At 58.7% G+C, this 12,180-nt stretch overlaps 1 protein-coding gene across 1 annotated transcript; it reads left to right on the top strand.

Moving 5' to 3' along the window:
* Window positions 1-2,407: 2,407 nt before the first annotated feature.
* Window positions 2,408-9,006, top strand: LOC130607555 (uncharacterized). Its single transcript, XM_057424750.1, has 13 exons — window positions 2,408-2,417; window positions 2,530-2,819; window positions 4,432-4,555; window positions 4,643-4,843; window positions 4,936-5,248; window positions 5,654-5,758; window positions 5,982-6,128; window positions 6,698-6,761; window positions 7,255-7,315; window positions 7,785-7,876; window positions 7,956-7,998; window positions 8,655-8,710; window positions 8,869-9,006. Exons 1-12 carry the CDS (start codon window positions 2,408-2,410, stop codon window positions 8,684-8,686), a joined length of 1,482 nt encoding a protein of 493 aa, XP_057280733.1. The 3' UTR covers window positions 8,687-8,710; window positions 8,869-9,006.
* Window positions 9,007-12,180: the final 3,174 nt, after the last annotated feature.

Below are 12,180 nucleotides of genomic sequence, written 5' to 3'. Positions count from 1 at the left end.
AGAACCTGCCCGCTCCCCGTGCTGGGTGTGCCATCAGTGTCTGCAGTGAGCTTCACCCCACTGCATGGAGCAGGAGCCAGCGGGACCTGCACTGAGGGCCTTGGGTGGGGTGGGAGGGCTTTGCTGGGAGGTGAAACCTCACACCCTGAGCAGCCTCCCCGGTTGCTTTGCTGGCAGCAGCAGCAATGGCAGGATGCTTCGGGGACAGCAGCAATGGCAGGATGCTTTGGGAGCAGCAGCAATGGCAGGATGCTTTGGGAGCAGCAGCAATGGCAGGATGCTTTGGGGGCAGCAGCAATGGCAGGATGCTTCGGGGACAGCAGCAATGGCAGGATGCTTTGGGAGCAGCAGCAATGGCAGGATGCTTTGGGAGCAGCAGCAATGGCAGGATGCTTCGGGGCAGCAGCAATGGCAGGATGCTTTGGGAGCAGCAGCAATGGCAGGATGCTTCAGGGCAGCAGCAATGGCAGGATGCTTTGGGAGCAGCAGCAATGGCAGGATGCTTCGGGAACAGCAGCAATGGCAGGATGCTTTGGGGGCAGCAGCAATGGCAGGATGCTTTGGGAGCAGCAGCAATGGCAGGATGCTTTGGGAGCAGCAGCAATGGCAGGATGCTTTGGGAGCAGCAGCAATGGCAGGATGCTTCGGGGACAGCAGCAATGGCAGGATGCTTTGGGAGCAGCAGCAATGGCAGGATGCTTTGGGGACAGCAGCAATGGCAGGATGCTTCGGGGGCAGCAGCAATGGCAGGATGCTTCGGGGACAGCAGCAATGGCAGGATGCTTCGGGGACAGCAGCAATGGCAGGATGCTTCGGGGACAGCAGCAATGGCAGGATGCTTCGGGGACAGCAGCAATGGCAGGATGCTTCGGGGACAGCAGCAATGGCAGGATGCTTTGGGAGCAGCAGCAATGGCAGGATGCTTTGCCAGGATGCTTTGCCAAGTCCCGTGGCACAAAAGCCCTTCTGGAGAACCCTGCGGAGGGGGGGTTGCACACTGAGAGGATGGAGCTGGGGACTGAGGTTTGGCAGCGAGCCCTGCCTGGCACGGAGCTGGGCTGGGCTGTGCCCCACAGAGGTGCTGGCAGAGGGGGTTCCCCTCCCCGGGCTGCTGAACATCGACATCGATGTCATTGAAGTGCTTCAGACGTGCCCCGATGGCAGCCCCGCTCCGGGGCTCTGCACAGAGGATTCCAGAGGAAACCAAACCCCTTTGCTTCCCCAGGATCTCTTGCTGTCAGTGTGAGCCGGGGACACCGGGCTGCCAAGGGAGCCCTGGGTTTCCCTCTCTGCCCCCGGGGTGATGGGACTCAGCCTGCCCAGGGAGTCCCTGCTGCATTGCTCTTCGTACCCAATGCAGTAACTTGGTCTCCTCCATGCAAACACTGCGTCCCACCTGCATTGCTGGGACCTGGACCGCGGTGGGGTTTGGCTCTGAACGTTGTTTTGACTCCTCTGTGGACGCTCGGAAGGATCGGGGGTATTTTGTGTTCTCATGCTTGGGTTTAACAAAGTCCATCCCCTTCTGCAGCCACCACTGGTGCTCCGGCCTCTGTGTGTGTGGGGGGGGGTGTTCCAGTGAACCCCGGGGCTCAGGATGGCCCCCAGTTTATTTATGGCCAGGCTCTTCCCTGCTCTGTTGGAGCAATGAAGCCTTCTCTAAGGCTCTAAAGCTGCCTGTTGCTCTGGGGGAAAGGGGAATAGCTGGGTCAGATGTAATATTGCTGCCTTAGAGTCTGTCCTGCCCTGTCCAGCCAAGATCCACCCTGAAAACCACCTGGAAACAGGTTTTTCCTGTCATCTTTCATGCTTTTCTTCCCTTTCTCTCTATATTCATTTCCCCATTTTCTTTTATTTGCTGTTTCTCAACTTCTCTTTAAACTGTTGAGGTTTTTCTTGGAGGCACAGCCCATCTCCTGCTCTCCTCTGGGTGACAGGCAGGTTTCACAGCACAGCTGCTATGCCCTAGATCCACACACTCCTAGTTTGTGACAACTTTTCATTTTAATCTGCCTCACGCTGTTTCTGTATGGAATTAACTCGCTGGCAGGTAATGCTCACCTCTCACTGTCCCTGGTGAATATGATGGAGCATCCCCTGCGCCATTCCTGAGACCCTCTCTTTAGCCAAAGAGATAAGAGCATCCCCAGCTCCTCGTGGCATCCCCCTGCACCCCAAGGTTCTGAGGTGGCTCAGAGTAACCGTGATGCTCTAAGGATGCTCAGGGGTCTGCATGCAGAAAGAAGAGGGGGGAGAAGGAGGAATCACAGATTTCCACCTTGATCAGCATCTTTCTGCTTCACTTTGGGAGAGCAAAGCAAGAGAGACACTGAGTAGCCATGAGCAGCACAAGCCCGTGCTGGCCATGGCCATGTCCAGCTTCTCTGGACCATGTGCAAGGAGCCGCATGGCGCTGGGTGGGATGGAGCCTGACCAGAGCATCCCCTGCCTGAGGACACGGGCTGCTGCACCAGCACCCAGGGGTGCATTGCTGCACCCTCACCCCCGGTGCTGCTGCCCTGGTCCCAGGGGCAGGAGGAGAAGCCCGGGGAGCGGGATGCAGCGTGTCCGGCAGGAGGAGAGCCGGTGGGCACCGCATCCAGGCTGAGCTGCTGGCCAGGGCCCAGCACGGCTACGTGCAGCGTGCGGGGTCAGGCTGGTGCAGGGTTCACACTTCACAGCCAGCGAGGAGGAACTATCCCGCTTCATCCTTCCCTGGACCTTCCTGGTTCCTGCAGCTCGGGTATATAAGGCTGCTCCTGCCAGCCAGCCCCGCAGAGCGGCCACGGCAGCAGCACCACTGCAGCAAAGGGCTCCAGGTAAGCGGTGTTGCGGCACAGTGGCCACGGAGCAACTGCTCCCGTTGGGTGACCTGCAGCAAAGTGTGACGCGGCTTTAAAAGCAGGAATTTTAATGATGTTTTCTTTGACTTCTGTAGCAGCATTTAATAATTGATGAGAATTAATTTTTAAAGCCAGCAGAGCTCTTGCTTGTCAAATTCCATGTTTATTTTTGTTGTTACGTTACCACTGAGCCAGCAGAAGTGACTGGGGGTTGGTTGCTTCATGCTCTCGGTGACCAGAATTCAGAGCCATTTTCAGCTTATCAGGTCTCATCTGAGCTGCTGTAAAGCCTTCATCTGCAGAGCCATACATGAATTTTGCATGTGCAAGATGTTCAGCCTAAACGTGTGTGACCAAGGAGACAGCAACCTGATAGATAACATTAATAACTGCGGCGGCAGTCGCGTTCTAAGAGATCTTCTGCAAGACCCGAGAGCCTTTGGGGGAGCCTCTTGCAATGCTGCACACGTCTTGCAGAGACCCTCCAACAAATCCCCCTGATTTTATTTGACACGGTTTTCAATAGGAGCTGCCTGAGCCTCCCTCCTCCTCTCCTGTTCAATAATCCCAGCTCCAGGAGCTGTGCATCACTGCGCTCTGATCAAAGGGAAAATCTCAAAGACAGGCCAGTGAATTAAAGTCTAATTTGATTGCGCCAAGAACTGTCATGGAGGGATTGTTTTCAGAGCACCTGGAACTGATAGCGCAGGTGTTCATTCTGACCTCAGTAGTGACGTTGCTCGGTGCTGAGGCTCTGCAATCCTTTCCTCAGAAGGGAAAGCTGGGACGAGGCCTAGGACATGGGTGCTGCAGGTGGGCATTCCTGAAACGGGGACCCACGGCAGCGCTTCCCTGGTTTCCTGTTCTCACTTATTTGAAGCACCTTTCTGTGCCTAAACAAGCACTCCACAGTGGTGATTGCAACCCCAAGGTGCCCAGGAACGCAAGGTCCTTGAAGGTGCTTTCTTTTGAATAGAGGCAGATCAAATTCAGGGAAAATGGGCTCTTTTCATAGCCTGAATGGAGCGCCATGAGAAGAGCAAACAACCTGCCCATGGCAAAGGGAGTGTGGTCTGGCTGTGCCGTGGGCTTTAATAACAGTGTTCTTCATAGCAGGGAGAAGGACGCGGCTTTGACACGCACCGTTTTTCATCCGGCTGCGTCCCTGTGAGTGCTCCTCTTCCAGGGTCACTTCGGAGCGGTGGGAAGCCATCCATCTCTCCCTGCAAGGTCCTCCTGCCTCATCTCCATCCTCGAGCTCTCTTGAAATGGCATTTTCTCCCTGCAAGCTTCCCTGCAGTGACAGGCACCAGCTCTGCAGAGGGGTAGCCCACGGGCATGCACAATGCAGAGCAGCTCGGCGCCGTGCTTCAGTGGCTGCCTGATAACCAGGAGCAGTTTGACCTTTCCGGGTGGGAAAAGGGTGCTGTGGGTCTGGGCTGGCCCCTGGGGGCTCCATGTCCAGGGGGGGACCTGCCCCACTGCCTGGGAGCAGCGCACGTGAAGGATGGAGAGCCGGATCGGTGCCCAGGCTGCCCATTCCTATGGGGTGGGGCTGATGCTTGAGCTGATGTGGGTTTCTCCACAGGTGCTGGGTCAGAAGATGCTGCGCTTCTGGTGTCTCGTCCTTGCCACAGGCCTCCTGCCCCCCTCCCAGGGCCTCCTCAACCTGGGCAGTGTCCTTGGGCTGAGCCCAGCGCAATCCAAAGACGGTGAGCTCCGCGGTGCTCCGTGTGTCCCATGGGAGCATCCTGGCACAGGTGGGAAGTCTGAGGAGCAACTGGGACTTTCTTGTGCAGGTCTGCTTGGAACCGGTCTTGGCAGCGAAGGTCTCCTCAACCAAAAAAGTGGCTTGCTTGGCACAGGCCTCTTTGGTGAGGATGGGCTCCCCGGTACCGGCATCCTTAGCACGGGAAGTCCGAGTGGAAAAGGTAGCGGAGGTTCCAGTGATGCAGGAAAAGAGTCCGGCAGCTCTGGGATCCTCGGGACAGGCCTCCTAGGTGAGGAAGGTCCACATGGCATGGGTGTGCGTGGGAGAGGAGGCTGCTGGGCGGTGAAAGCCAGGCCAGTAATGGAGATGTGACTGTTACAGGAGGACAACCTGGCAGCAGCGGTCTGCTCGGCACTGGCGTCCTTGGTGGAGATGGGCTCCTTGGCACTGGTGTCCTTGGTGGAGATGGGCTCCTTGGCACTGGCGTCCTTGGTGGAGAAGGCCTTGGCAATGGTCTCGGCAGTGCCCTCCTTGGCAATGCGAGCCTTCTTGGACAGAAAGGTTTGCTTGGCACAGAGCTGCTTGGAAAAGGAGGTCTCCTGGGCAATGGAAGTCTCCTTGGTCTCGATGGCGTGCTGGGTGCAGGAGGACTGCTGGGCGGTGGAGTCCCTGGCACACCAACACACTTCTCCTGGTAAGTGGGCACCGAAGCACAGGGGTGGTGCTCACTGCAGGGTAACGGATCAGTCCAGAGGATGGGTTTCCCTAAGGGGATGCTCAGGAGCCAACTCCTCCCTCTTACACCAACCACCAGTCCCGGGCTCATGTGAGGAGCTGAGATAGGGAAATTCCAACCAAAGATGGGAAAAGTCTTCCCTATGGGAGTGATGCGACACTGTGATGGGCACCCTGGGAGCTGGGGGTGCAGCCCTGAGCAAACTGACCCTGCTTTGAAGTTGTCCCTTCCCCACCATCACTTTTCACTGGGAATATCCCCAGAGGTAGCAGGTCATGCAGTGAAGAGGAGGAGATGGGGCTGCGGGGGCTGCTCCTGCTGACCCTGCCGTCCCAAGGTGGGTTTGCTTTGGTGTCGGCCCAGGCTGAAGGTGCTGAACCTCGAGAACGTGCGAGTGTCCTGCAGGGTCGTTCACGGCAGCGAGTTTGTGCTGAGCCTGTACTCGAAGCTGGTGCTGCGCTTGCCAGGGTGAGCAGGGCTGGGGGAGGCGGCGGAGCGGGGCCGGGGGGAGGATGGCATCTTCCTGGGTGCTGGGGGAGCATCCCCAGGCGCTGGTGGCACTAAAGCATCGCCCCGGCCAAGCCGACTCCAGTGGCCCTGGCACAGCCAGGGGCAGCTCCGGTTCAGCCAGGGGCAGCTCCGGTTCAGCCAGGGGCAGCTCCGGTTCCCGAGGTGCTTCCCTGTCCCCCAGGATTTTTCAGTTTCTGAGCGGCTCCTCGGTGGAGACAAACATCACGTCCCACATGGCGCTGACCCAGGACACCCCCGGGGACCTCAAGCTGGTGTCTAAGGATTGCAGCAACCTGCTTGTGGGCTTCAAAGTCAACCTGCGGAGGGGGTGAGCGTGGGCGCTGAGGGGGTTTAGCAGGGATGGAGCCATCACTCGGGAGCTCAGCCCAGCCCCTCTGTGCCTACCTGGGGCTCGTCCATGGCCGGGTTGGATGGGGCTTGGAGCAAGGGGTCCCTGCCCGTGGCAGGGGTTGGCGCTGGAGGAGCTTTAAGGTCCCTTCAACCCAAACCACTCTGGTTCTGTGACTGTTCTACGACATAGCCATTGATCTGTGTGGAGCAATGCATGCGCTCGGAAGTGGTTAAAACAAGAGGCAGGACTCGCAGCTCTTTGCAAGTCTGCAGCGGGGCAGAATTTCAGCCTCAAACCTGGGCACAGATTTCCCCCTCAGCAACCAGATTTGGGAACCAGGGAGCAAAATCCGCAGCATCAGTAATTCCTGCTGAAGCCTGGGGGAGCTGTGGGCTCGCGGCATCTTTTAACGCAGCGGCAGGAGCAGACGACGGGTGCTGGTGCTCCCGTCCCGTGCTCAGGGGGCAGAGCTGGGGTTTGTCTGGATGCCAAGGCCTGGCTCTGAGGCCTCCCCCAGCGATTTCTGTGCTTCCCTCCCTCTGCAGGTTTTTCACCACCATGGTGAGCAATCTGCTGAACAGCTCCCTCCGGTCCCTCATACCCGCGCTGGTGAGTGCCTCAAAGCCCGTCGCTCTCAGAGCTGCACTTACTGCAGCTCTCGCCATAGCTGTGCAGCAGTTACTCACACACACTCTCTATACATACATGTGCACACAGCCACATCCCGTGAGTGAATTCCCAAACTCCCCTGATCTTTCTTACAGCCCGGAGTTAGTTGTTAGGAGCAATTCAAACGGCATCGCTCGGTGGCACGGGGTAATCGGCACCCGATGGCTCTGTGAAAGGCCGGTTCCGAGGCGCTGAGCAGGGCTGGCAGCCCCAGAGGAAAGGGGCTTCTGAGCAAACCCTTTGTTCTGTTCAATGGAATCCGTGCCCCTCGCAGAGAGGGCTCAACAACTGATGTTGTTTTTTCCATGGGGGGGCCTGTGAGGAGCCGATTGTTCCATCTTGAGTTAAACCTGTGAATCCCACGCAGTGGTAGGAAGCGCATTGCTACACCCATGGTGTCCTCACCAAGGCTGAGCCACTTGTTCCTTTGCAGCTCTGCCCGCTGGTGAACATCTGGGTCAGCATCATCAACATTAAGCTTCAATTCCTCAACCGTAAGTCGTCAAATTGCCTTTTCTACATTAACTTTTAGAGGAACACTTGAGCTCTCTCTCCAGTCACCTCCACAGGCCCTGGGGGGCTCAGGAGAGCCGGACCCACTGGAGAAGGGGTTGCTTTGCTTGGCAAAAGCTGCTGGGGGGGCACAGTCCTGGCTCATCCCTGGTACCTGACGTGGCAAAACCACCCTGGCCCTGCTGTCCTCCAGTGCCCAAGGCCAGGTTGGACACAGGGGCTTGGAGCACCCTGCTCCAAGGTGTCCCTGCCCGCGGCAGGGCTTGGAGCTGGAGGAGCTTTAAGGTCCCTCCCAACCCAACCCATCCCGTGGTTGTGTGCTGGGGCCGTGGCCAGGCAGGACTGAGCTCCCCAGCCTCTGGCTCCATGCACCAGCACGGGCAGAGCACCCAGCAGGTCCTGGTGAGCAGCCGGCTCTGCCCAGCCCCAGCCCCACTGACCTCTCCTCAGGCGTCGTCTCCTTTGGGCTCCTGGGGAAAATCCACTCGGCCCTTTCCAGTTTGCCGGTGTCGAGCGGGCACTACATGGAGCTGGACCTGCAGGTACGGCCGTGTCCACCCCGGCCCCCCCGCCCTCCCTCTCCCTCCCCTCTCACACCTTCCTCTCTCCTTGCTTGCACAGAACTACCCATTCCCAAGCGCCTTCATCGACTGGCTCCTGCGCAGTAAGTCCAGGCACAACGGGATCCCCACTGTGGGCCAGACGGGCAGCAGCCCAGGCTGTGGGGATGCTCGGGGCGATGCAGCCCTGCTGCAGGTAGTGGCCAAGAGCGGGTCCCCACGGCCCTGGGGTGCAGCCAAGGTTCAGGGTGCTGACGCATCTCAGGAAGGTCCCACAGAGCGCTTCCACCCCACACAGCGGTGCTGGGGGTGGTTCCTGGTCCGCAGTCCTCAGAGGCATCCCCCGGCTCAGGCCCTCGCTGCCTCTGGGTGTGCGGGTGTGAGACAAAGTCTGTGTTCCCCTACACGGGCCCTGCACAGCCCTGGAAAAGTCGTTCACCTCTCATAAGAGGATTTAATAATATTTACTTAATAGGAGTGAATAATGGTCCTCGGGATGCTGTGAGGATTAATTAGTATTTGCAGAGGTGATTGGAAGAGCTTTCAGCCTCATATGCATGCAAAGTTAATATATAGAGGAGGGAAGGAAGAGCTGGCTGCGGTCCCAGCTTCCCCCGAGGCGTGCTCCTCAGGGCACTAAATCAGCTCTGCCCCTGCAGCTGAGGGATCTCAGCCATTGCTGTGTCGGGAGCCGGCCCCACAGATGGGAGCTGTGGGGCTGGGGGGGCCGGGGGGCACTGACCTGGGTCCCTCTCCCCAGTCACAGGCATCAACCTCGGGGGCACTCCGTAGCCATGGGGCCAGCAGCGCTGTGGGGTAAGGATGGTTTGCTGGGACCTGGCTCAGAGCCCCGGTGCTGGTGCTGGGCTGGCTGAGCCGAACCCTCCAGAGCTGAGCCTGCACTGATGGGGAGCACGGAGCTGCTGCTCCAGGCTCCTGCGCTGCCCAAAACCTCAGCTCCAGCATCCCCACAGGTACCCCACGGCCATTCCCACTGCTCCACCGTGAGGAGGAGGAGGAGGGAGGAGGATTGCTGGATACATGGAGAACAGACAGGAAAATAGAGAAACCCACCCAAGAAAACTCCCTGCTTCTTCTGCGTTACGTTTCAGACTGATCACTGGAGTCTCGGTCCACCCCAGGGTTAGCAGTGCCAAGAGTTATCTTTGCTGCTGCTTAGGTGTGCCAATGCACTGCTCCCGCTGGATCCAGGGCAGCAGCCTCAGGCCATGCCCACATTCACTCCCGGTGTCACAGCCACAAGCCACTCATTAGGGCACCCACTAACGAAGGTACAGCCTGACCCCAGCCCCTCCTCAAGCACCCCACGTTCTGCCTGGCCCTGGGCTGTGGTTTGGGCTGGGAATTGCTCGGCACGGAGAAGCCTTTCCTGGTGCTGGACCAAGCCCCCCCTGGCTGGCAGTGGGGATGTCATCCCATGCGGCTGCCCCATGGGAGCCCTGTGAGTTTGCACCAAATCCCTGTGAAGGGAGAGAAAAGGGACAAGCACCAGCGGCCGGTGGAGGCTTTGTCTTTGCTCTCCTTCTGCTCCGTGACGGGTTTACCATTTCAAAAGGAAATGTTGCTGCTTCCAGCGATTTCATCCTGTTAAAAAGAAGGCAGAAAAAGGCCTAATCCAGCCCGTACGTGGCTGATGCGTTCCCACACAGCTGTGCTTCCAGTGATCAGAGGAAACGCTATCCCGTCCTGTGATCCGCAAGTGGGGCTGGGTGTCGCGCGTGGTGGGGGAGGCGGATTCACGTCCCTTCTGTTACTGCTTGCAATAAAAGGGTTTTCTTCATCTGCATTCCGCACGTGGCTTGGTTCCTTTCCAACCTGCCACAGGGGTTCTGTGTTTGCCGGGGCTTTGCTGTTTATCTCCCCATCAGCCCAGCAGTGACTCACAGCAAAGAGCACTGAACAGGTACATCTGCTGGCAAGGTGGGGAGCCACGGCCAGGCCAAGCCCTGCCGACCCTCTCCCGGCTAAGGGCACGCAGCCGTGGTCCACGGGAGCAGTAACTGCTCCCCTCATTTGTATTTATGCAGATTTATGCTGCCCTTTTCCCTCAGCCTCTGGTTCTTTTGTTCTCTGCTCGTGCTGCCAGCGAGCCGGGAGCTGTTGGACATGAACAAACACGTCCCTTGTGCCCCGCTGGGGCTCATCCCCAGACTGGGGCTGGGACCAGGACCCCGGGGGTGCCACACGGCACCGCGTGGCATCAGCCCCTTCCCAGTGCCGTGGTGGCTCCACTGCGAAGCACCAGCACCCTCCTCTGCCTCTGCCCGTCACCGGTCCCTCTGCTCCTGCCCATCCCATGGGCACAGAGGGGGTCCCGGGAGCCAGGTTTCCAGGCAGCATCTCCCCTGCTCCCCAGGACCCACTGCTCACCCCACATTCACACTCGACTTTGCCACCAGCTGCGGGACTTGGCTCTTCCTCACTGAGGGCACTCAGGAGCGGAGGTGAGTGGAGCAGCAGGGCTGAAGGTGCTGGGCAAGGGGGCCATGGGGGTGCCCCTGCAGCCGACACCAGCCCCACTCTGGGGCTCCACTCCCCAGCTGGGTTTGACAGGAGTGGGATCTGTGTGAAACCGGCCCCGTGCTGGGCAGCACCAGCACAGGGGAGCAAGGGCTCGACAGGAGCAGTGATGAGCGCCCTTGGAGCTGAACCACAGCTCAGGTATTTCAGCTCAGGGTCCCCACAGAGTTATCTGTGCGGGGCAAAAGCTGCCAGGGTTTTATTCGTCAGAAAGCAGCAGCTTCTCACCATTTCCCCGTGGTCAGGAGGCTGAAGGGCTCAAATGCCCACCAGAAAACCAGCTTCTAAACGCAGTGATGAAACGTGAGGTCTGGGCCGGTGGGCGGGGGTTTGCTTTGGCCCCTGTCCATGCAAAACCAAAGCCCTGAAGGCAAACAACAGCCTCGGCTTTCACTGGGCTCGCTCCGGTGCCTCTTTCGTAAGGTGCTTTGTTGTACAAGAGCACCCGGCCCAGCTCTGAGCATCTCCCACGCTCTCCCACCCAACAAGGGCACAAAGAGCCCTGGAAGATGGATGAGAGCTCGGCGCTTGCAGCCGGGCACTGCGGATGCTGGGCCCATTAGGGTACCATTGCTCCCAGTAGGGCTGTGCTGGGCTCTCTGCTGAGCACGGGTGGGGGAGGTTTTCCCATCAGCAGCTGTTAAAGATGGAGTTAAATGAGGAAACCCTGAGCAGAATCTTCACCTCCAACGTCAGCACGGTCCCTGTCTCAAAGGGAACTGTCCTGTGAAACACCCGCTCGGGTCTGACAGCTTCCAAGCTGCCCCCGGCCTTCCCGAGACTTCCTGCCACCGGGTAACAAGAAGATGATGTTAAAAGCAGGTTAAAAGCAGCCGGAATAACGCAGAGGGGATGGAGCCGCTTGCTCAGGCTCAGCCCCCTGCATCGGGGCTGACGGGAGGGGGAGCCCCCGCTCCGGCTGCTCCTTGCCTCGGGCTGTGGTGAGCATCCCTCACCCGGTGGCTCCGTCGCGGTGCCGCCCCACGCCCGGCCGCTGCCAAACCAGGGCTCCTGCGGGGAACCGGGCACCTTTCCCTTCACTGACGCAAGGAGCGAGGTTTGGGTTTGCATCAATCCTCTCCCCCCACGTCCCACCCCTGCCCTGCCCCATGTAATCGACTCCTGGAATGAAGCCCAGGGATGCATTTTCCTGGTCTTAGGAAAGAGACGGAGGAGATTTGGGTGTTTGCTTTGCTACCACTGAAGGTTCAGTGAGACAGTCCCTGAAGCCGGCTCCCTGACTGCTGGGAAGGTGCCTCCAGCAGAACAGAAACCCCAGGCATGGCCCCTTGAAATAATGGGAGATAATTCCCATTCATTTCCAGTTTCCTAGGAAAAGTTCTGCTAAGAGGGGTGAGAACGTCCCAGCATCCTGTCCAGTTAAACCTTAACAGTGTCCAACACTGGGGAACCCAGTAACTCCAGCTTATTCCAATGCTGATTGTTTTCATTGGGAAAACCTGTCCCCTTGTGTTCAGTCAGACACACCCCCCCCCCCCCAGGAGTGACTTGTGCCCATCACTGCCCGTCTGTCCCATGGGACACCTGTGAAAAGGGAGTCTCAGAGAATCATCCTGGTTTTCCAGCCCAACCCCGCTGTCCCCATGGATTGCACCACCTCTGCCTCATGGAGGCATCTGGATTACTCTATTGGCTCGCGAGAGCACCAGGGTGGCAGAGCTCAGGCTGGGATTAGAGGGGAGCAGAGACACCCCAGTGTCACCTCAGCTCCCAGCACTGGCCAC

This window comes from Pezoporus wallicus, unplaced genomic scaffold (genome assembly GCF_028554395.1).
Source record: "Pezoporus wallicus isolate ANWC-B61680 ecotype Strahan unplaced genomic scaffold, APGP_CSIRO_Pwel_v1 contig_13737, whole genome shotgun sequence".
In the NCBI taxonomy this organism is placed as follows: Eukaryota; Metazoa; Chordata; class Aves; order Psittaciformes; family Psittacidae; genus Pezoporus; species Pezoporus wallicus.
This window is presented reverse-complemented; position numbering and strand designations above follow the sequence as displayed.